This window comes from Pristiophorus japonicus, chromosome 15 (assembly GCF_044704955.1).
Source record: "Pristiophorus japonicus isolate sPriJap1 chromosome 15, sPriJap1.hap1, whole genome shotgun sequence".
NCBI classification, from domain to species: domain Eukaryota; kingdom Metazoa; phylum Chordata; class Chondrichthyes; family Pristiophoridae; genus Pristiophorus; species Pristiophorus japonicus.
In genome coordinates, this window is record NC_091991.1 from 10,686,163 (window position 1) to 10,711,788 (window position 25,626).

At 47.6% G+C, this 25,626-nt stretch overlaps 1 protein-coding gene across 1 annotated transcript in view; it reads left to right on the plus strand.

Moving 5' to 3' along the window:
* The first annotated feature begins 647 nt into the window (after window positions 1–647).
* arl1 (ADP-ribosylation factor-like 1) overlaps window positions 648–25,626 on the plus strand; it is a 28,690-nt gene continuing 3,711 nt past the window's right edge. The window contains exons 1-4 of the mRNA XM_070900142.1: window positions 648–952; window positions 12,800–12,937; window positions 14,494–14,575; window positions 20,579–20,690. Coding sequence (XP_070756243.1) covers window positions 949–952; window positions 12,800–12,937; window positions 14,494–14,575; window positions 20,579–20,690 — 336 coding nt within the window. The 5' untranslated portion in view covers window positions 648–948. The remainder of the gene's footprint in view (window positions 953–12,799; window positions 12,938–14,493; window positions 14,576–20,578; window positions 20,691–25,626) is intronic.

Here is a 25,626-nt window from a genome sequence, read left to right on the forward strand (position 1 = left end):
TAAGGGGTAGGCCATTTAGGACCGAGATGAGGAGAAATTATTTCACTCAGAGAGTTGTTAACCTGTGGAATTCTCTACCGCAGAGAGTTGTTGATGCCAGTTTGTTAGATGTATTCAAGAGGGAGTTGGATATGGCCCTTATGGCTAAAGGGATCAAGGGGTATGGAGAGAAAGCAGGAAAGGGGTACTGAGGTGAATGATCAGCCATGATCTTATTGAATGGTGGTGCAGGCTCGAAGGGCCGAATGGCCTACTCCTGCACCTATTTTCTACGTTTCTATATTTCTCTCTGTGCAGATGCTGCTTGACCTGCTGAGTAATTCCAGCATCTTCTTCATATATAAACGCAAATCTTTCTTTACTCTTCCTGTTGTACGGTGCTGTTCCCATATTAATCGCGCTTTGTTCACTTCACTCGGATGTGAGCCACGCCGCGGGCGGTCCGCCAGCCGCGAGCACGGGTTGGAGCAGCGCCCCCCTGCGGCCGGAATCGGAAGGTGCGGCAAAGCGTGCCCGGATCACGTGACGGCCCGGCAATGCCGAATCGGCTGATGACTGACTCAAAAAAACTCCCTCCCCCGTGAGACCACGTAAATGGAAGTGAAGGTCGGGCTTTGGAGAAGAAAATGACGGATATTTATATAGGGGGTTGAAAGTGAAAAGCGGGTTGTCCAGGTGTTTCCCGCCGGGGTGGATGGTGAGGCGAATCTGCCGCTCAGGGGGTGCGGGGTGCGCGCGCAGCCGGCCACGTCGGTGGAGAAATACCGGAGACACAGAGCCCGTGGCCTCATCTCACAGCCCGGGACACCGAGAGAGCCGGCCCTGACACACTGGGACACGGCCTCGCACACCGGACCTCAGCGAGAGACAAGGCCTCACCGAGTGAGGGACACAGCCCGGGACTGGGCCCCCGCAGCGAGCGAGATCGGGGACACAGGAGCGGGAGAGATGGGTGAGTGAGAGACTCCCCGAGCCCCCGGGCACAGCTCACCAGCCCACTCCACGGCTCACACTGAGAGAGAGACCCGGCTCACAACTCACCCCCGGACAACACACACACACACACACACAGCCTGGGCCCAGAGACAGAGACAGAGACAGAGAGAGACAGCCTCCTACACCCCCCCCCCCCCCCCTCCCTCACACACAGCCCCGGGCACAGAGACAGAGAGAGACAGCCTCCTGCACACACACCACCCCCCCCCCCCCTCCCCCCCCTCCCCTCACACACAGCCCCGGCCCAGAGAGAGACAGCCTCCTACACACACACACACCCGCCCCCCTCACACAGCCCCGGCCCAGAGACAGAGAGAGACAGCCTCCTACACACACACACAGCCCCGGGCACAGAGACAGAGAGAGAGAGACAGCCTCCTACACACCCCCCCCCTCCCTCACACACAGCCCCGGGCACAGAGACAGAGACAGAGAGAGAGAGACAGCCTCCTACACACCCCCCCCCCCCTCCCTCACACACAGCCCCGGGCACAGAGACAGAGAGAGACAGCCTCCTACACACCCCCCCCCCCCCCTCCCTCACACACAGCCCCGGGCACAGAGACAGAGAGAGACAGCCTCCTACACACCCCCCCCCCCCCTCCCCTCACACACAGCCCCGGCCCAGAGAGAGACAGCCTCCTGCACACACACCACCCCCCCCCCCCCCCCCCCCTCCCCTCACACACAGCCCCGGCCCAGAGACAGAGAGAGACAGCCTCCTACACACACACACCCCCCCCCACCCCTCACACACAGCCCTGGCCCAGAGACAGAGAGAGACAGCCTCCTACACACACACCCCCCCCACCCCTCACACACAGCCCTGGCCCAGAGACAGAGAGAGACAGCCTCCTACACACACACACCCCCCCCCCCCCCCCTCACACACAGCCCCGGGCCGAGAGACAGAGAGAGACAGCCTCCTACACACCCCCGCCCCCCCCCCCCCCCCCGCCCCCCCCCTCACACACAGCCCCGGGCACAGAGACAGAGAGAGACAGCCTCCTACACACACCCCCCCTCACACAGCCCAGCCCCGCCCCCCCCCCCCTCACACACAGCCCTGGGACAGAGAGAGACAGCCTCCTACACCCCCCCCCCCCCCCCCCCCCCACACACACAGCCCCGGCCCAGAGACAGAGAGAGACAGCCTCCTACACACACACCCCCCCCCCCCTCACACACAGCCCCGGGCAGCGAGAGAGAGCCTCCTACACACCCCCGCCCTCCCCCTCACACACAGCCCCGGGCACAGAGACAGAGAGAGACAGCCTCCTACACACACACACCCCCGCCCCCCCCCCCCTCACACACAGCCCTGGGACAGAGAGAGACAGCCTCCTGCACACACACACCCCCGCCCCCCCCTCACACACACCCCCGCCCCCCCCTCACACACACCCCCAGCCCACAGACAGAGAGAGACAGCCTCCTACACACACCCCCACCGAGAGAGAGAGGCGGGGGGAAGTGAGTGACACATCTCACACCCACCCCCTCACACACACAGCCCCTGGGCTCTCATGCACAGCTCCCGGGCTCACACCCACCCCCACCGGGCTCACGCCCACCCCCTCACACACACAGCCCCCGGGCTCACGCCCACCCCTCATACACCCACCCCCACCGGGCTCACGCCCACCCCCTCACACACACAGCTCCCGGGCTCACGCCCACCCCCTCACACACACAGCTCCCGGGCTCACGCCCACCCTCTCACACACACAGCTCCCGGGCTCTCACCCACCCTCCGACACATAGCCCCCGGGCTCACACCCAGTGAGGAGAGGATGGGTGAGTGAGAGCGAGGAACACGGCAACAGGAGACCATTCAGCCCCTCGAGCCTATTCTGCTGTTCAATGGCTGATCTGCAGCCTAACTCCATGTATCCCTTAAAGAGCGAGCGAGAGAGCCTGGCCCCTACACCTCATGCCCTACACAGAGAAACTGCCTATGATGATGACTGGGGGAGAAGGGGGCCCTGGGACATAACCCTGCACACCGTGGACACCGGCACTAAGTGGGTGAGAGGAGGCGGGAGTGGAATAACTGAGATGACTATTATGCTCCTTGTTCATCCGCTGCAGTGCTGCATTCCCACAAGTGCCATCTTCCAGGAGAGATGTTAAACCGATTCTATGGTACTGTTGGAATAAGAGCAGCAAATTCTCCCGGTGTACTGATCAACGTTATCCCCTCAACCAACATCACGAAAAATAAACCCCCACCAGATTAACTGCTCATTCATTTTGTCGCTGTTTGTGGGATTTTGCCATGCATGAATTGACTGCTGCATTTACTCACGTAATGTCCTTGTATGTAAAGAGCTTTAGGATGATTGTGGAAAGTACTGTGCAGATGGAGCCCCTCATTGATGCAAACTCTTTTATTGGTGCCATCGTCTTTAATCCCATTTCCCCGTGTCATTTTTTTGTATTCTTTTCAAATATTTAGACCATTTAAATAATGTTAGCTTTTTAATCTTAATATCCACCTGTGCTAAAGTCTGTTCTAATTATGCTCTTGTAAAGAATAAAGTTCTTCCGGCCCCCTTTGTTTTAGTGGCAATGCAGATTCCCTGTTATCCAGTGCAAAATAAGCTTTCACTGTTTACAATCAAAACATTTCAGACCGTTTAAAATCCGTCTTTGATTCCCCATCTCTATTCCAGTGGAATAAAGCTCAATTTTTCAAGCCTTTCTGCAGAACCTCCCTTATGGTATAATTCTTGTGGATCTTTGCTCGACTCTTTCCCAGGATTTAATATTCTTCCTGTAATGGGCCAGGATTTGAATGCAATATTCCAACTGTTGCATCAGATCTACAGCACAGAAACAAGCCATTTGGCCCATGCCAGTGTTTATGCTCCACTCGAGCCTCCTCCCATCCTACTTCATCTCTCGCTATCAATATGTGCTTCTATTCCTTTCTCCCTCTTGTGTTTATCTAGCTTCCCCTTGAATGCATCTCTGCTATTCACCTCAGCCACTCCCTGTGGCAGTGAGTTCCACATTCTCACCATTCTCTGGGTTAAGCAGTTTCTCCTGAATTCCCTATTGGATTATTAGTGACTATCTGATATTTATGGTGTCTAGTTTTGGACTCGCCCACAAGTGAAAACTTTTTCTCTGTTTACCCTATCGAATCCCTTCATAATTTTAAAGACCTCTATCAAGTCACCCCTCGGCTTTCTGTTTTCTAGAGAAAAGAACCCCAGCCTGTTCAGCCTTTCCTGATTAGTTGCTGCTCTCAGTTCTGGTATCATCTTTGTGAATTTTTTTTTGCAACAACTCCAGTGCCTCGATATCCTTTTTATAATATGGAGACTAGAACTGTATCCTTACTTATACATTGAATGTATAAAAGACGCAAGTTCGGATACAGTTAGAATATTGCTTTCTATCATGTCTGGCTTCTATCACGACTAAAGCCTTCATCTGTGTCGTCATCACCTTGAAGATTGATTTCTGTAATCTTCTCCTCACCAGCCTCTCCATTTCCATCCTTCACAAACTTAAACAGATCCAGAACTCTGAGTCCTTTCCCACACCATTCAGTACCCTTGTTCTGGCTCGGCTCCACTTACACCCTGTCCCCGAGCAAATTCCTTTCAGAATGCCCACACTTGCTTTCAAATTCTTGCATGGCCTTGCTGCACTCTATTTGGGAAATCCTTTCTGGCCTTTCCATCCTCTGATCCTCGACTCTGGATTGCTGCATGTCTCCTGTGGTTCGCCATTGGAGGCAGATCTCTCAAGTCATGTCCACTTCTTCCCATAACAAAATCAAAATACTGCGGATGCTGGAAATCTGAAATAAAAACAGAAAATGCTCAACTCTCAACAGGTCAGGCAGCATCTGTGGAGAGAGAAACAGAGTTAACGTTTCGGGTCAATGATCTTTTGTCTTCCCACAGCAACAACATCATCATCATAGGCAGTCCCTCGAAATCGAGGAAGACTTGCTTCCACTCTAAAAGTGATTGAACAGTCCAATACGGGAATTATAGTCCCTGTCACAGGTGGGACAGGCAGTCATTGAGGGAAAGAGTGGGTGGGACTGGTTTGCCGCACACTCCTTCCACTGTCTGCGTTTGGTTTCTGCATGTTCTCGGTGATGAGACTCGAGGTGCTCAGCGCTCTCCCGGATGCTCTTCCTCCACTTAGGGCGGTCTTTGGCCAGGGACTCCCAGGCGTCGGTGAGGATGTTGCATTTTATCAAAGAGGCTTTGAGGGTGTCCTTGAAACGTTTCCTCTGCCCACCTGGGGCTCGCTTGCTGTGTAGGAGTTTCGAGTAGAGTGCTTGCTTTGGGGGTATTGTGTCAAGCATATGAACAATGTGGCCCACCCAACGGAGCTAGTCAAGTGTGGTCAGTGCTTCGATGCTGGGGATGTTGACCTGGTAAAGGACGCTACCGTTGGTGCGTCTGTCCTCCCAGGTGATTTGCAGGATTTTGCGGAGACATCGTTGGTGATATTTCTCCAATGATTTGAGGTGTCTACTGTACATGGTCCACGTCTCTGAGCCATATAGGAGGGCAGGTATCACTACAGCCCTGTAGACCATAAGCTTGGTGCCAGATTTGAGGACCTGATCTTCGAACATTCTTTTCCTCAGGCGGCCGAAGGCTGCGCCAGCCCACTGGAGGCGGTGTTGAACCTCTCCGTCTATGTCTGCCCTTGTTGATAATAGGCTCCCGAGGTATAGAAAATGGTCCACGTTGTCTAGGGCCGCACCGTGGATCTTGATGACTGGTGGGGCCAGGTTGGTGGAGGACCTTTGTCTTACAGATGTTTAGTAATAAGGTCCATGCTTTCGTCCGCCTTAGTGAAGATGTTGACTATGATTTGGAGTTCAGTCTCTGTGCGTAGACGCAGATGTCATCCGCGTACTGTAGCTCGATGACAGGTTGGGACGATCTTGGATCTGGCCTGGAGATGACAAAGGTTGAACAGGTTCCCACTGGTTCTGTAGTTTAGTTCCACTCCAGCGGGGAGCTTGTTGAGTGTGAGGTGGTCATGGTCTACAGGGCTGTAGTAATACCCGCCCTCCTGTATGGCTCCGAGACATGGACCATATACAGTAGACGCTGAAGAAATAGCACCAACGATGTCTCCGCAAGATCCTACAAATCCTCTGGGAGGACAGACGCACCAACATTGGTGTCCTCGACCAGGCCAACACCCCCAGCATCGAAGCACTGACCACACTTGATCAGCTCTACTGGGTAGGCCACGTTGTCTGCATGCCAGACACGAGACTCCCAAAGCAAGCGCTCTACTCGGAACTCCTTCACGGCAAACGAGCCAAAGGTGGGCAGAGGAAACGTTACAAGGACACCCTCTAAACCTCCCTGATAAAGTGCAACATCCCCACTGACACCTGGGAGTCCCTGGCCAAAGACCGCCCTAAGTGGAGGAAGTGTATCCAGGAGTCTCATCGCTGAGAGCATGCAGAAATCAAGCGCAGGCAGCGGAAAGAGCATGCGGCAAACCTGTCCCACCCTCCCTTGCCCTCAACGACTATCTGTCCCACCTGTGACAGGGTCTGTGACTCTCGTATTGGACTGTTCAGCCACCTAAGGACTCATTTTAAGAAAGGAAGCAAGTCTTCCTCGATTCCAAGGGACTGCCTATGATGATGATGGAGCATTGCAGCGAGGAAGATTAAGAAGAGGATTGGCATCACCTGGCTGCGCTCTCCCTAACTTTTTAGAAGTGCGCTAAAATGCATTTCTTTCATTGTGCCTTCAGTCTTGCACTCTTCCTCGATTCCTTTACTTCCAGCTTGATACTCCCCTCTCTTCCCTGTGATGTGCTTAAAGACATTCTTTTGCCTGAGACTTTCTATATAAATAAAGATAAGTTGATCGACTTCCCTCAGCCTGCTGATCAATGTAATAATCTTATCTTTTGGTGGATCCTTGAGGTCATTCCAGTTTAAGAAAACTTGCACCAAGTTCATTTTTTCAGTAATTGTTCATTGCTCAAGAATGATTTGTACAAAATTAGTTTGATGACTAACTGTTGTATCATTGCTGACACAGGAACCCACTGCTGTACATGTGCCATTATGGTCTGTATGATATTTTGCTGTCTCTTGTGTTAACCTATGAAGGTGAGATGGGTGGGGTGTAGGGCCCCTTTTCAACTTCTCTCACTCAATGCAAAGTTTAGAATGATTTAGGCTCCCCAGGGAGACGGTGGAAGCTTCTATAGAATTGCCATTTTGGGACACAGTAGTTGTGTAATTGGAGACGTGCCGTGTGGTGAGTACAGCGAGCTCTGGGGGAACAGGGGACTTTGGACCGATGGTTCCCAAAGCTCTCCCCCCCCCCCCCCCCACTGAGGGTTTTCCTCACCTGTCTGGGTCTATTGTAGATTGTGATTGTTGTACAGGGCCTTGGTGATGCCACACCTTGAATATTGTGTATAGTTTTGGTCTCCTAATCTGAGGAAGGACATTCTTGCTATTGAGGGAGTGAAGCGAAGATTCACCAGACTGATTCCCGGGATGGCAGGACTGACATGAAGAAAGACTGGATCGACTAGGCTTATATTCACTGGAATTTAGAAGAATATGAGGGGATCTCATAGAAACATAAAATTCTGAAGGGATTGGACAGGTTAGATGCAGGAAGAATGTTCCTGATGTTGGAAGTGCAGAACCAGGGGTCACAGCCTAAGGATAAGGGGTAAGCCATATAGGACCGAGATGAGGAGAAACTTCTTCACTCAGAGAATTGTGAACCTGTGGAATTCTCTACCACAGAAAGCTGTTGAGGCCAGTTCGTTAGATATATTCAAAAGGGAGTTAAATGTGGTCCTTACGACGAAAGGGATCAAGGGGTATGGAGAGAAAGCAGGAATGGGATACTAAAGTTGCAAAAACGTTCCGCCATGATCATATTGAATGGTGGTGCAGGCTCGAAGGGCTGAATGGCCTGCTGCACCTATTTTCTATGTTTCTATTATCTTAACCATTAAGGGTTTGAGGAGTGGGCGGGGAAGTGGACCAGAGTCCCTGATCGGATCAGCCATGATCGTATTAAATGGCGGAGCAGGCTCGAGGGGCCATATGGGCCTATTCCTGCTCTTATTTCTTACGTTCTTATCATTGGATCATGTGACTACCGGGATGGGAGAAGGTGAATTTGACGGACCCTGGTATTTTTTCCTACATTACCAGGGCACGGGTGGTGTTGGTTATGCCATTGGGAGCTTAAATCCTACCAGGGCATGTTGTGGAACTGAATTCAATAAATCTGGTCACTTGTGGGCTGGCACCAGAACAAAGATAACCGTGAAAGCTGCCGGATTGTCTCAACAGCCCGACTGGGTCACCCACAGGCCTACACGCGACTCCAGTTCCGTGCTGCTTGTTGACTCCGAGGCAATGGTGACGTGCCTAATTAGGCTGGCGGCTAGACCCGTGGTAATCATCATCATAGGCAGTCCCTCGAAACGAGGATGACGTGCTTCCATGCCAAAAAGGGATGAGTTCACAGGTGTTTCAATGAAGGGCCTAATTTCCAGGTCCCGAACTCCATCCTGAAGGGTGGAAGATGCCTGTGCGTGGATTTTGTTAACGTGTGGTGGCCGTTGCACACCAGCCACCACACGGGGCTTGACAGAGCTAGGTCTTGGTCCAGTGGCAAGGGTTATCCAAGTCGACTGGAGATCAGCTCTGCTGCACGGACCTAGTGCGCACACATCACGGCGTGGGCTGGCCCGTGCTGCCCCTGGGCCTGAACTCGCGCCTCTCCTAGACCCCGATCACATTCCTCCACAGTCTCTCGCCGCTTCTGCTGTATCTGCCTATTCTCCAATCACTGACCTGGACCTTGATGAAGTCACTCTTCGCTGCCGTCGCCCTCCTGCGCCAACTCGCACTGCTTCCTGAAGTGGCCTCCGCGCTGCTCCCGGGCTGCTGTACCTCCGCTCCTTTTATGGCCCCGACCTGCCGCTAGTGTTCTCACCCGTGGTAAATTGGACCTTTGGCCTCATTAGGATCGTGGGGGGGGGGGGGGGGGGGTTGGAAGTTTCAAGCCTGCTATTTCCCACAGGGAACATTTCAAAATTTGGGAATCATGTCTTACTTGAAAGTTTTTAATGTTGTGATAAAGGCATTTAATGGTTAGAAATAAGTAGTTTGAAAATAAATTTGGTACAGTCAAACGATTGATTAATTCCCATCCCATTCACTTTCCATTTTTTTTAAAACATTTTAATTTTATATCAAATCATTTCATTCTTTAAAAATTCACTGGGTGGCACTCTCTCTCGCCTCTGAGTCAGAAGGCTGTGGGTTCAAGTCCCATTCCAGAGACTTGAGCACAAAAATCTAGGCTGACACTCCAGTGCAGGGCTGAGGGAGCGCTGCACTGTCGGAAGTGCCGTCTTTCGGATGAGAAGTTAAACCGAGGCCCCGTCTGCCTCCTCTGGGGACGTAAAAGATCCCATGGCGCTATATCGCAGAAGAGCAGGGGAGTTCTCTCCGGTGTTCTGGCCAATAATTATCCCTCAATCAAAATGACTAAAAGCAGAATATCTGATCATTATCACATTGCTGTCTATGGGATCTTGCTGTGTGCAAATGGCTGCCGTGTTTCCTACACCCTCTTTTGGTGCTAAACCAATGCCCCTTTAGTTACATACTCTGATAAGTCAAAATAGTTTTTCTAAATTCATCTAATCAAGACCGCTCCTTCATCTGAACAACTGTATCCGATCTTCTCTTAACATTCTTTGTCCCTAATGAAAAGAGCCCCAATTTGTCTTGTCTCTCCTCACACCAAAGCCTGTCATCCCTGTGTGTCGATGAATCTCTCTGCACCCTTTCCGTGGCCTTGACATCCTTCCTAAAATAGGGCGCTCAGAACTGCACCTAGTGTTTTAACCGCTTCTAATCAGTAATTTGGTAATGCTTAACATTTATATTGTGGTTAACTGCACAGAGACCAGCAGTAGTGGCGCACATTTGCTGGACCAAGCTGAGGTAATGGCATTATTTTGGTACCTATTGCAAATTGCCTATTGCTTTAACCAAATCCATAAAATCTGCTCTAGCATAAACTAAATATATTGCTAAATATTGTACCTTGACCCAGTGATAATGTAAGTTGTCATTTGTTAACTAAAATAAATATATTTTTCAGCAAAGTGCATTGTAGTTTCAAAAACCATATAGTTCCAATATGGTCTACATGACTAGGTTATAAATAATGGTGTTTTGATAAAGGTTATTATCTTGAGAAACTTGGATATAAAAAGCATTGTTAAAAGAAAGACTTGCATTTATATAGCGCCTTTCAGGACAGTTGGACTTCCCAAAGTGTTTTACAGCCAATGAGGTACTTTTGAAGTGCAGTCACTGTTGTAATGTAGGAAATGCAGCAGCCAATTTGCGCACAGCAAGCCCCTACAAACAGCAGTGTGATAATGACCACATCATCTGTTTTACTGATGTTGATTTGAGGGATAACTTTTAGCCAGAACACCGGGGAGAACTCTCCTGCTCTTCTTTGAAATCGTGCCATGGGATCTTTTACGTCCACCTGTGAAGGCTGGCGGGGCCTCGGTTTAACGTCTCATCCAAAAGACGGCACCTCTGACAGTGCAGCACTGCACTGAAGTGTCAGCCTAGATTTTTTGTGCTCGCGTGTCTGGAGTGGGACTTGAACCCACAACCTTCTGACTCAGAGGCGAGAGTGCTAGCCACTGACACTTATTTTCTGGACCTTCAATGGGGGAAATGACCCTCAAATCTTTCCACACTGGCTCCTTGGGCATTTAGACTGTATGTACAAATATGAGATGCTAGCTGTTCTCTTGTCTATTAGTCATTTGAGTGACGCTTGTATAACTCTAAACTACATTAGTGGGGTGAAATCTGCGGTCGGAGGCGTATCTCCAAAGTACACCTCCGACCCAGGGGGGGAAATCCAAACCTTCGGCAACTTCTGGTCCCTGGCCTACGTAAAGACCCCCACATTCCAGGGGCGCAGGTGCTTCGGAAACGTCCAGGGGATCATGTGGGCCTGGACAACCAATTAGAAAGGGGGATTTCTCATGAGCTTATGGGATTCCATTTACGAGCGGTATTCCCATAAGCTTATGAGGAATCCCCGGAATAAAATAATGACCACAACTGAAATAAAAATAATGTTTCCATGTTCAAAATTAATTAAAAAGTGCCTTTAATTAAGCACTTAAAATAACATTTTTAATTTTTGGAAAAGAATTTTAATCAGTCAAAATTTACATAATCTAATTTTAAATGTTTTTGTATGTTTTAATTATTGACTTTTTAAAAAATTTAACATTTATTTTAACCCTTACACCGGTAAAAGCTGGGCCTACTCCTACTTTTATCGGGCGTTAAGGTTTCGCGGCATTTGTTGGGCAGTAGTTGGACAAATAGCCCAACTCTCTGGCAGTGTTTTTGGGCACATGTGGACGATCCATCGAGGCGATCCGTGACCTTTCACAAGTTCTGGTCTTTCGTGCAGTGCGTGTGGAAACCTGGAGCTTGCAGGGCCTTTTTACAAGGCTTCCGACGGTGTCGGCTGTGTGTACGCTGCAATCGGCACCATAACTTCAGGCCCAATATTTAGAGAAACAGAAAAGTGGGTTAGGGGCGTGCAGTAGTGTAGTGGCTAAGGTGTCGGAATTCCCACCCTAAGGTTGCGAGTTTAAACCCTGCCATGGGTGGAATTGAGTTGGGTCAGCCTCCATTTCTATTGCCGGCACAGGCACGATAGGCTGTCTGCCCTCGGGCGGATGTAAACATCCCATGGTACTATTATCAAAAAGAGCAGGGGAGTTATCCCCAGCCTCCTGGCCAATATTTATCCCTTAACCAACATAACACAAAGAGTTTATCTGGTCTTTATCACATTGCTGTTTTTAAGAAGCTTGCTGTGCACAAATTGGCCACCGTGTTTCTTAGTGACAGTGACAAAGTTTCAAAAGTACTTCATTGTCTAAAAAGCACTTTGGGACGTCCTGAGGTCACGAAAGGCGCTGAAGAAATGGAAATTCTTTGTTTTTCAAAAATAAGCTTTTGAGGAAATACATTCAAATATGTTTGGTTTCATTAGGAGCTCTTTTGCACTGAGCAAATTTTGAAATCAACATTATTGAGGGAAGGTGCAGTGAAATTGGATTTATTACATCTAATGTACGCAATTCTATAATTCATAGGCTGCAATCCTTGTGCAATGAAACACTGTCTTAGTACTACGCGCAAAGTTTAAAAATTAAAGCTGTTTGAAAACTTGAATGAAGTTGGTTACGGAAAAATAAGCAGCAGATCGGGCAGCACCTGTGGAGAGAGAAACTGAGTTGACGTTTCATGTCGACGACCTTTTGTCTGAACTGGAAAATGTGAGCGATACAACAGGTTTTAAAGTGTAGAGACTGGGAAAGAACAAAAGGGAATCTGAGTTAGGGAGGAAGGTCAGGGGTGATTAAATAATTAAAGGGGTAGTTATGGGACAAGAAAGGATGGGTTTAGAGGAGGCTTAAATGGCAACAGCTGAATCATAGAAATATACAGCACGGAAGGAGGCCATTTTGGCCCATCGTGTCCATGCCGACCAACAGAGCTATCCAGCCTAATCCTAATCGTTGCCACTGCCTGCTGTCTGGAAAAAACAGGAGCAGTGGTTACGATCTGAAATTGTTGAACCCGATGTTGGTTACAGAAGTTAGTTCTCCGTTTAAAGTTGTATTGCTTGTCCGTCCGCGAGTACCGAATGAGTCGCCTCGTACTGATGCCACCTTTTGATTCCTGCAGGTGGGTGGTTGTCCACTTTGGTTTCTGGCTTGTTCGGGACACGGGAAATGAGAATATTGATCCTGGGTCTGGATGGAGCAGGCAAGACCACAATACTCTACAAACTACAAGTGGGTGAAGTCGTCACCACCATACCCAGTAAGTATTATGTCCAGCTGCACATTCTGCTGGGGCTATTGACTGGGGTTATGTCCCCTTGGCGGCAGGGCCCCGCCTGCCCGGCATCTCGCTGGGGGCGGGGCCCACCTGACCGGCATCTCCTTGCGGGGGGGGGGAGCCGTCCCAGCACGCTGTTGGAGGGCTCCCGGTGCTGCAGTAGGTGAGTAGAAACTTAATTATTTATTGATTTTTTTTTTAAATTATTGGTTGATTTATTGATTTGTTTATCATTTATTGTTGATGAGGTCTCTATTTGTAAAAGTGAAAATTTTAATGCTTGTAAACTTCCCTTTCCCCTCCCCCACCCCCATCTCTCGTTCCCTATGCCTATTTTATAAAATTTAGGCAAGTTTTTTTCTGAGCGTATAAAAATCTACACTTACTCCATTCTAAGTTAGTTTGGAGTACGTTTTCGCTACCTAAACTTGCAAAACAGGTGAAAGTAGCTGGACACGCCCCCTTTTGGGGAAAAAAATCTGTTCTAAAATGAAACTATTCTAACTGACGAGAACTGGAACAAATTAAATGCCGAGAATTGCAATTTCTAAGATGCTCCATTCTAAACTAGTTGCTGCAATAAAATAGGAGCAACTCAGGCTGAAACTTGAGCCCTATGTTACTGGACTAGTAATCCAGAGGCCTGGACTAATGATCCAGGGACACGAGTTCAAATCCCACCACGGCAGCTGGGGAATTTAAATTCCGTTAAATAAATCTGGAATTAAAAAAGCTAGTGCTTACTGATTTCACTCCTAAATATTATAGCTCTAATTTGAAGGTTCTGTCCCCTTGTTCTGAACCCCCACCCCCAGAGGAAATAGTTTACCTCAAATCCTTTCAATTAAAAATGTATTATTTGAAGGTAACTACTGAACAAAGAAACCAGTAAGTATTGCACATTTTTCTGTATCAATTTTGACAATGAAACTGCTTTTCACTGAGGGTGACTGTGCACAGCATGTTACAGCAGTGGCACATTGCTCGATAGTGGGCATGCTAAGCAATTATTTTTAAGAACTATTTTGTCACTCTGCACTCCTCCAATTCTGACCTCTTGCGCATCCCCAGTTTAAATCACTCCACCACTGGTGGCCGTGCCTTCAGCTTCCTGGGCTTGAAGCTCTGGAATTCCCTCTCTAAACCTCTCCGTCTCTCTCCTCTTTTTAAAGATGCTGCTTAAGCTTTTGGTCACCTGTCCTAATGTCTCCTTATGAGGCAAATTTTGTTTGATAATCGCTACTGTGAAGCGCCCCAAGATGTTTTACTATGTTTAAGATGCTATATAAATATAAGTTGTTTTATAAATGCTAATTATGCTACAAACCAGCTTTTATGTTGGGTGTAAGAGTGGGAATTTGACGAGTCGCGAAAACCAATGCGTAGGTCCGACAACTGTTTGACCTTTTTTGTATCATATATTAGTAGAATACAAACATCAGGTTAAAGAAAACGGACAGAAATCTTTCCCTTTGCAGTCGCTGATGTCTGTTTTTGCATTAATTGCATTGAATGTGAAATCATTTTGTGTTTTACAGCAATTGGTTTCAATGTTGAAACAGTGACCTACAAGAACCTTAAGTTTCAAGTGTGGGATTTAGGTGGACAGACCAGTATACGGTATGAAAATGTTCATTTTGAGTATTATCAACAGTTCTGTAAATTAAACTTGATCAAAAACAAGAGCTTTGGTCTGTGACAAGACACGCGGTCTACTTGTGAGTAAGTACCTTCGATAAGGTTCGGGATAGTAGCCTCGAGATTCAGTTTATAACACATGGAGTCAGGGGACATCATAGGCAGTCCCTCGAATCAAGGATCCACATCAAAAAGTTCGCAGGTGTTTCAATGAAGGACCTAAAATTCCAGGACTCGAACTACATGTTGAAGGGTGGGAGATGCCTGTGCGTGGATTTTTTTAACGTGTGGTGGCCGTTGCACACCAGCCACCACACGGGCTTGACAGAACTTGGTCTTGGTCCAGTAGCAAGGGTTAACCAAGACGACTGGAGACCAGTTCTGCTGCATGGACCTAATGCGCGCACATATTGCAGTGTGGGCTGGCCCATGCTGCCCCTGGGCCCGCTCCTCTTCTGGGCCCCAAACTCGCACCTTTCCTGGGCTCCGATCGCCGCTCCTTCGCCCTGACCTCGCCCACTCCTGTTGTGTATATGCCCGCGCTCCAATCACTGACCTAAACCTTGGTGACGTCCCTTTTCACTGCCGTTGCTCTCCTGCTCCAGCACGCGCTGCTCCCTGGAGTGGTACGCCGCCACGCTGCTCCTTCGCTCCCCGGCCTGCTCCAATGGTGCTCGCAGGCCGGGATTCGCGCAGACTGCTGGGCCGGGCCGCCACACTGCTCCTTCAGGACAAGTAGCAGAATGGATAGCAAGCTGGCAACAGATGGTAGGGGTTGTCTGCGCTCCTCTAATGCTGCCCTCCTGAGCATCCCTGATTATAACTGCTCAACCATTGGTGGCCGTGCCTTCTGTCGCCTAGGCCCCAAGCTCTGGAACTCGGGGCCTAAACCTCTCTGCGCCTCTACCTCTCTTTCCTCCTTCAAGATGCTCCTTAAAACCCACCTCTTTGACCAAGCTGTTGGTCACCTGCCCTAATTTTTTCTTGTGCGGCTCGGTCTCAAATTTTTATCACTCCTGTGAAGCACCTTGGGGTGTTTCACTATGTTAAAGGTGCTATATAAATACGCATTATTGTTGCAGGTAGTTACTCAGACTGGCAAAAGGTGGGATGTGGTGTTCCACAGTGATCGGTGCCGGGACCAATGCTCACGATTTAAACACATGATTTGGAATCGGAAGGACAAATTCACAATTTGCAGACAATACCAAATTGGGCGTGGGGGTATAGTTAATACAGAGGAGGACTTCAACAAAACACAGGAAGACATTAATAAACCTGCAGAATGGGCAGCTGATTGGCAAACGAGCTTCAATATAGAAAGTGTCAGGTGCTACATTTTGGTAGGAAGAATAAGATTGCCACATACTCCTTCGAAAATTTGTGTCTTAAATGGGGTCGAGGCACAGCAGGATCTGGAGGGGGGTATAGATACACAAATCACCAAGTAGCGACGCCATTTAAAACAAAAACCAAACAAAGCACCTGGGTTCATTTCTAGAGGTTAGAATTAAAGAGCAGAGAAGTTATGCTAAACTTGTATAGAACCTTGGTTAGTTAGACCACACTTTGAGTACTGTCAACAGTTCTGGTCTCCATATTATAAAAAGAATACAGAGGCACTGGCAAAGGTACAAAAAAATGTACTAGAATGAAAGATTGAATAGACTGGGGCTCTTTTCCCTAGAACAGAGCAGGCTGTTGGTAACCTGAGCGGGGGGGCGGGGAGGGGTCTTTAAGATTGGGAGGATTTGGTTGGGTAGATGTTGGGATATTTCCACTTGTGGGGGAGACCAGAACTAGGGGCCATCAATATAAGATAGTCACTAATAAATCCAATAGGGAATTCAGAAGAAACTTCTTTACCCAGAGAGTGGTGAGAATGTGGAACTCGCTGCCACAGGGAGTGGTTGAGGCGGATAGTATCGATGCATTTAAGGGGAAGCTAGATAAGCACACGAGGGAGAAAGGAATAGAAGAATATGGTGGGGGAGGTAGGTGTGGAGTATAAACACTGGCACGGACCCATTGGGCAAATGGCCTGTTTGAGCTGTAAATACTACGTAAAATAGCACCAAATTAGATGGGTAAATGGACCACGTGACTCGTTAGTCCTGTCACTATGAAAAGCCTTTCCTGTAAGGGAATATGTAGATGTTTTTGAGTGTGTGTTCCTCGCTCAAAGCACGGGCATGATCAGGATATTTTGCCATTTGAAAGCATAACGCGTCTCTACAGTAAACAGCCAGCATCAAAGATCCAAACGCTGAGCTTCAGTACGTAGCTGGGGAATTTAAATTCAGTTCATTAAATAAAATCTGGAATAAAAAGCTAGTATCAGTACTGGTGACCGTGAAACTACCGGATTGCCATAAAAACCCCATCTGGTCCTTTTTAAGGGAAGGAAATCTGCTGTCCTTACCTGGTTTGGGCCTATATGTGACTCCAGACCCACACAGCAAAGTGGTTGATTCTGACTCTTAACTGCCCCTTGAAATGGCTGAGCAAGCCACAGTTGGAAAAACCCACCATGAGAAACAATAATACCTTCACCACACGGACTGCAGCGGTGCTAGGCAGTGGCTCACCACCACCTTGTCGAGGGCTAGTAGGGATGGGCAATAAATGCCGGGTGTGCCAGCGATGCCCACATCCTGGAACACATTTTTAAAGATAAACTGCTGGCCCCAATGCTCTGCGAATCTGGCTTAACACCTCTTAACTACTTGCCGATTTCAAACCACTCGATAGGATTATTCCGTGCACCACGGTACATTTTGCCGAGTTCGAAAATAGAAACTATCTCGACAAAATCTGCGGTGCTAGGTGCGAGTAACACTTGTCCGATCGCGTACTCCATACAGTCAAGAAATGTTGTGTTCAGTTTTTAAAAAATTACCCTGTGCAACTTGGGGCATAGTGAAGAAGCTTTGTGAGAGAGAGAGAGAGAAATGGGCACAAATCTCTCGGGTTACTTATGAAATTTTCGCTCTAACCCTTCTGTACCATAATAGGACAAATGAAGTTAATTTTTTTTACCCTTCCGGGTCAAGATTTTGTGTATGATTATTTCCTGCTAAAAATGTACATCATAGGCAGTCCCTTGGAATTGAGGAAGACTTGCTTCCACTCTTAAAATGAGTCCTAAGGTGGCTGAACAGTCCAATATGAGAGCCACAGTCTCCGTCATAGGTGGGAAAGATGTTGAGGGAAAGGGAGGGTGGGACTGGTTTGCCGCACGCTCCTTCCGCTGCCTGCGCTTGATTTCTGCATGCTCTCGGTGATGAGACTCGAGGAGCTCAGTGCCCTCCGGGATGCTCTTCCTCCACTTAGGGCGGTCTTTGGCCAGGGACTCCCAGGTGTCGTTGGGGATGTTGCACTTTATCAGGGAGGCTTTGCGGGTGTCCTTGTAACGTTTCCTCTGCCCACCTTTGGCTCGTTTGCCGTGAAGGAGCTCCGAGTAGAGCGCTTGCTTTGGGAGTCTCGTGCCTGGCATGCGGACTGTGTGGCCTGCCCAGCGGAGCTGATCCAAGTGTGGTCAGTGCTTCAATGCTGGGGATGTTGGACGCTGGTCGAGGACGCTGATGTTGGTGCGTCCCAGGGGATTTGTAGGATCTTTCGGAGACATCGTTGGTGGTATTTCTCCAAAAATGTATACATCTGCATATTATAATCTGTCCCCTCTCGGTATTCCTCCTGGAAATTTCTGTGTTAATTGTGTTCACGCCCTGTTGTGCCGTGGCTCAGTGGGCTGCTCTCGCCCGAGTCAGAAGGTCGTGGGTTCAAGTCCTACTCCAGAGACTTGAGCACAAAAATCTAGGCTGACACTCCCAGTGCAGTGCTGAGGGAGCGCCGCACTGTCGGAGGTGGCGTCTTTCTGATAAGACAAACCGAGGCCCCGTCTGCCCCCTCAGGTGGATGTAAAAGATCCCGTGGCACTGTTTCAAAGAGGAGCGGGGGAGTTATTCCTGGTGTCCTGGGCCAATATTTATCCCTCAATCAAAATCAAGAAAACAGATTATCTGGTCATTATCAGATTGCTGTTTGTGGGAGTTTGCTGTGCGAACGTTCCTATATTACAACAGTGACCACACTTCAAAAGTGCTTCATTGGCTGTAAAGCGCTTTGGGACATCCGGTGGTCGTGAAAGACGCTGTATAAATACGTCTTCCTTTTTATGTGTGATAGCCTGTGTCACCTGTAGGTGGGGCTGTTGTGAGGTTTCCCTGTGTACAGAGCTCAGCCCTTCAGTTACACAAATCTGTCACGACAAGTTCCCTTTGTGAAGCCTGGTTTGCATCAGCTTGCAGTTCCACACTCGCCACCGAGTGGCTCCTCGCTTTGTTGCTAAGGGTAAGTATTGGGTGAGTTTTTAAGTCTTTTGAAACTATTGACAATTTGAAAATTAAATTACATGTTTAACGTGGTTTAATTTATCCTTAATAGAACCCCCCCACACGCTATCTTCAGTCACCTCCTGAAATGGAGATTTCTACCTGTCGACTACCCTCTCTTTCCCCCTTCCTATCCCTCCCTCTCCTCACTCGCTTTTCCTTTCCCGCTTCCTCCTCCCCTTCTCTCTCTCCACTTTTTCTTCCTTGGTTAATATTTATCCCTCGACCAACATTAAAACAGATAATCTGGTCATTATCACATTGCTGTTTGTGGGAATTTGCTGTGCGCAAATTGACTGCTGCATTTCCTAAATTACAACAGTGACTACACGTCAAAAGTACTTCATTGGCTGCAGAACATTTTGGGGCATTCTTGCGCTCGCTCGCTCTCTCTTCCTCCCCCCCCCCCCCCCACCCCCCCCCACAGAGTCAGGATTAATGGGCCATTATCCGGTTCGCACACTAACTGGTGGGGTGCCACAGGGATCGCTGCAGGGGCCTCAACTATTTACAATCTATATCAATGCTTGGATGAAGGGACTGAGTGTAATGTAGCCAAGTTTGCTGATACAAAGATGGGTGGGAAAGCAAGTTGTGAGGAGGACACAAAAAATCTGCAAAGGGATATAGACAGGCTAAGTGAGTGGGCAAAAAGTTGGTGGATGGAGTATAATGTGGGAAAATGTGAGGTTATCCACTTTGGCAGGAAAAATAAAAAAGCAAATTATAATTTAAAAGGGCTGCAGTACAGAGGGACCTGGGGGTCCTTGTGTATGAGAGACAAAGTTAGTATGCAGGTACAGCAAGTAATCAAGAAGGCAAATGGAATGTTGGCCTTTATTGCAAGGGGGATAGAGTATAAAAGCAGAGAAGTTCAGCTACAACTGTACAGGATATTGGTGAGACCACACCTAGAATACTGCGTACAGTTTTGGATTCCGTATTTAAGGAAGGATATACTTGCATTGGAGGCTGTTCAGAGAAAGTTCACTAGGTTGATTCCGGAGATGAGGGGGTTGACTTATGAAGATAGGTTGGTCCTATATTCATTGGAGTTCAGAAGAATGATAGGTGGTCTTATCGAAACATAAGATAATGAGGGGGCTCGACAAGGTGGATGCAGAGAGGATACTTCCACTCATAGGGGAAACTAAAGCTAGGGTGCATAGGCTCAGAATAAGGGGAGGCATTGTCATTGAATATATTTAAGGCGGAGATAGACAGATTTTTGAGCGATAAGGGTTATAGGGAGCGGGCAGGCAAGTGGAGCGGAGTTCATGATCAGATCAGCCATGATCTTATTGAATGGCAGAGCAGGCTCAAGGGACCAAATGGCCTACTCCTCCTATTATGTTCTCTCCCCCTCTTGCTCTCATCTCCTCCTCCCTCTTGCTCGCTCTCCTTTCCCCTCCCTGGTATAGTGTTTATATTATGTTTGCATAAACCATGAATGCAGTCAATTGTTTAAAATATTTCTGGGACCTGTACAGTAACCCCATTGTGTTAGAAAACTGACGGCATTATTTCACCTCTGTTTTGTAAAGTAAATTTTCTCTCTTTCTCTCTCTCTTGCGCTCTCTCTCTTTTTCAGGCCTTATTGGCGTTGTTACTACTCCAACACCGATGCAGTCATCTATGTAGTGGACAGTTGTGACAAAGACAGAATGGGAATCTCAAAGTCCGAGCTTGTTGCCATGCTGGAGGTAAGGGAAACTGTCCTGAAGACTCATCGAAAAATCTGTAAATTAGTTCATGGTTCATTAAAAGGTATTTAAGCAACGCAAAGGACTGATCTGTAGTAGTAACGTGGATACATGTGTGTTATTAGAGGGCACAAGTGCAAAGGTCACCCATAAAGTTAAAATGCTGAGAATACACACAGCCAGGCTATCAGCATATATAAAGGGAACAGACAGGTTAATATTACTGATGGTGGGTTATACTCCGAAGTCTTTTTATTCGTTCATGGGATGTTGGCAAGGCCGGCATTTATTGCCAATCACTAATTGCCCCTTGAGAAGGTGGTGGTGAGCCGCCTCCTTGAACCGCTGCAGTCCGTGTGGTGAAGGTGCTCCCACAGTGCTGTTCGGGAGGGAGTTTCAGGATTTTGACCCAGCGACAATGAAGGAACGGCCGATATATTTCCAAGTCAGGATGGTATGTGACTCTGAGGTGATGGTGTTCCCACGTGCCTGCTGCCCTGGTCCTTTTTGGTGGTGGAGGTCATGGATTTGTGTTTTCCCCCCATTGCAGATACTGACTGACCGGCTGGTGTATTTTTAGCATGGTGATCAAAAATTGTTGATATAGAAACTTGCTATGTCGGTATAATTGCAATCATTTCTCGGAAAGGAGCAGGGAGTAATTCGTCACTTCAAGCATTTTGAGATATTTTTGCACAATGTGCTGTATAAATGCAAGCGTTCTATCCTTATTGTGAACAGTTTGGCCCCCTTGGAGAATTCAGCAAACATTTCTCTTGATATATCAGTTACCCTGTCCAGCTACACTTTAATTAGCAAGTTTTTTTTTTAAATGGTAGTCGACTCCTGCAGAATTTATCAGAACAGTGGGCTGATTTATTGAACGGCCTGTCCTTCGACTAAACCCACGCTTTTACATTATGTAAATCCCTGCATATATAAATATAACCCCCGCATTATCTTGTGTTGAGAAGCCTTCCTACCCTCAATGTGCAAATATAAAACCCGCTGTAAAATATATTTTTTTAAAAAGCTTTCACCTGTGGGAGATTATTGTTCGTAAGTGCTATAGACCTCAATATATAAAGTGTTTACCGTGCTTCAGAATGTCAAAAGGCACTTGAAGAATGATAGAAACATAGAAAATAGGTGCAGGAGTAGGCCAGTCGGCCCTTCTAGCCTGCACCGCCATTCAATGAATTCATGGCTGAACATGCAACTTCAGTACCCCATTCCTGCTTTCTTGCCATACCCCTTGATCCCCTTAGTAGTAAGGACTACATCTAACTCCTTTTTGAATATATTTAGTGAATTGGCCTCAACAACTTTCTGTGGTAGAGAATTCCACAGGTTCACCACTCTCTGGGTGAAGAAGTTTCTCCTCATCTTGGTCCTAAATGGCTTCCCCCTTATCCTTAGACTGTGACCCCTGGTTCTGGACTTCCCCAACATTGTGAACATTCTTCCTGCATCTAACCTGTCTAAACCCATCATAATTTTAAACGTTTCTATAAGGTCCCCTCTCATTCTTCTGAACTCCAGTGAATACAAGCCCAGTTGATCCAGTCTTTCTTGATAGGTCAGTCCCGCCATCCCGGGAATCAGTCTGGTGAACCTTCGCTGCACTCCCTCAATAACAAGAATGTCCTTCCTCAGGTTAGGAGACCAAAACTGTACACAATACTCCAGCTGTGGCCTCACCAAGGCCTTGTACAACTGTAGCAACATCTCCCTGCCCCTGTACTCAAATCCCCTCGCTATGAAGGCCAACATGCCATTTGCTTTCTTAACCGCCTGCTGTACCTGCATGCCAACCTTCAATGACTGATGTACCATGACACCCAGGTCTCGTTGCACCTCCCCTTTTCCTAATCTGTCACCATTCAGATAATAGTCTGTCTCTCTGTTTTTACCAACAAAGTGGACAACCTCACATTTATCCACATTATACTTCATCTGCCATGCATTTGCCCACTCGCCTAACCTATCCAAGTCGCTCTGCAGCCTCATAGCATCCTCCTCGCAGCTCACACTGCCACCTAACTTAGTGTCATCCGCAAATTTGGAGATACTACATTTAATCCCCTCGTCTAAATCATTAATATACAGTGTAAACAGCTGGGGCCCCAGCACAGAACCTTGCGGTACCTCACTACTCACCGCCTGCCATTCTGAAAAGTACCCATTTACTCCTACTCTTTGCTTCCTGTCTGACAACCATTTCTCAATCCATGTCAGCACACTACCCCCAATCCCATGTGCTTTAACTTTGCACATTAATCTCTTGTGTGGAACCTTGTCGAAAGCCTTCTGAAAGTCCAAATATACCACATCAAATGGTTCTCCCTTGTCCACTCTACTGGAAACATCCTCAAAAAATTCCAGAAGATTTGTCAAGCATGATTTCCCTTTCACAAATCCATGCTGACTTGGACCTATCATGTCACCTCTTTCCAAATGTACTGCTATGACATCCTTAATAATTGATTCCATGATCTTGCCCACTACCGATGTCGGGCTGACCGGTCTATAATTCCCTGTTATCTCTCTCCCTTCTTTTTTAAAAAGTGGGGTTACATTGGCTACCCTCCACTCGATAGGAACTGATCCAGAGTCAATGGAATGTTGGAAAATGACTGTCAATGCATCCGCTATTTCCAAGGCCACCTCCTTAAGTACTCTGGGATACAGTCCATCAGGCCCTGGAGATTTATCGGCCTTCAATCCCATCAATTTCCCCAACACAATTTCCCGACTAATAAGGATTTCTCTCAGTTCCTCCTCCTTACTAGACCCTCTGACCCTTATATCCGGAATGTTGTTAGTGTCCTCCTTAGTGAATACCGAACCAAAGTACTTGTTCAATTGGTCCGCCATTTCTTTGTTCCAGTTATGACTTCTCCTGATTCTGACTGCAGGGGACCTACATTTGTCTTTACTAACCTTTTTCTCTTTACATATCTATAGAAACTTTTGCAATCCGTCTTAATGTTCCCTGCAAGCTTCTTCTCGTACACCATTTTCCCTGCCCTAATCAAACCCTATGTCCTCCTCTGCTGAGTTCTAAATTTCTCCCAGTCCCTGGGTTCGCTGCTATTTCTGACCAATTTGTGTGCCACTTCCTTGGCTTTAATACTATCCCTGATTTCCCTTGATAGCCACGGTTGAGCCACCTTTGCTTTTTTATTTTTATGCCAGACAGGAATGTACAATTGTTGTAGTTGATACAGCATGGAAGGAGGCCATTCAGCGCATCGTGCCTGTAACAGCTCTCTGAAAGAGCGATCCAATTAGTCCCACTCCCTTCACCCCACCCACCCGTGCGCTTTCCCCAGAGCCCTTCAAATTTTTCCCTCCAAGTATTTATCCAATTCCCTTTGGAAAGTTGCTATTGAATCTGCTCCCACCGCCCTTTCAGGTCGTTCATTCCAGATCACAACAACTCACTGTGAAAAATAAAATTCTCCTCTACTCCTTTTTAGGAAGGTGTCAAGGCCTTGGAGAGGGTGCAGAGGAGATTTACTAAAACGGTACCAGGGCTGAAGGACTTCAGCTATGTGGAGAAGCTGGGGTTGTTCTCCTTAGAGCAGAAAAGAATGAGGAGATTTGATAGAGGTGTTCAAAATCATGGGCCAAATGGTCTCCTGTGTTGTATCATCTACGATTCTATCTCCCCTCAAGTAATATCTTGAGGGTGTATTGCTGTTGATGAGGGATGTTTGCAGAGTCCCGGAGCTGAAACTTTCAGTTGCCTGGCAATAGAACAAAAAGACTTGCATTTATATAATGCCTTTCACAACCACTGAATGTCCCAAAGTGCTTTACAGCCAATGAAGTACTTTTTGAAATGTAGTCACTGTTGTAATGTAGGAAATGTAGCAGCCAATTTGTGCACAGCAAGCTCCCACAAACAGCAATGTGATAATGAACAGATAATGTTTTTTTGTTATGTTGATTGAGGGATAAATATTGGCCCAGGACACCAGGGATAAACTTCCCTGCTCTTCTTCGAAATAGTGGCCATGGGATCTTTTACATCCACCCGAGAGAGCATTGGCTTAACGTCCCATCCGAAAGACGGCACCTCATGCAGTGCGGCGTTCCCTCAGCACTGCACTGGGAGTTCGGGGCCCAGAAGAGGCGAGAGCTCAGGAGCAGCACGGGCCAGCCCACACTGCAATATGTGTGCGCACTAGGCCCGTGCAGCAGAGCTGGTCTCCAGTCGTCTTGGTTAATCCTTGCCACTGGACCAAGACCTAGCTCTGTCGAGCCCGTGTGGTGACTGGTGTGTAACGGTCACCCCACATTAAAAAAATCCACGCACAGGCATCTTCCACCCTTCAGGATTTAGTTCGGGATCTGGAATTTTAGGTCCTTCATTGAAACACCTGTGAACTTTTTGACGTGGAAACAAGTCATTCTCGATTTGAGGGACTGCCTATGATGATGATGATTTTGTGGGAGTTTGCTGTGTGCAAATTGGCTGCTGCATTCCTACATTACAACAGTGACTACACTTCCCAAAAAGTACTTAATTGGCTGTAAATCGCTTTGGGACATTCTGAGGTCTTAAATAGCATTATATAAATGCAAGTTAGTAAGTTCGTTCTTTGTGACAAACTGCCCCACTTTTAAAGAAAATCCCATCCCTATTTAATACTGCAAGAATCTTGTGCTCTTCAAAAGATTGGCAGATTGTTTTCAATGCACCAATTTATTAATCGACAATGTATGTCAGCCTGGCGTTAAAGGTTATTTTGGGCAATTCTTTGAATTTAAAGTCTTATCGGGAACTCTGGTTTTTTAGTGGGCGATCTCTAACTTCACTCTGGCTGATCGCTGTCTTGCCTTGATTCTGTGACCCACCAACCTCCTGTTGTGAGCTGATTTAATTGGCTGAATTCAAAATTCTGGGGTCGGATGTGATTTTGGAGTT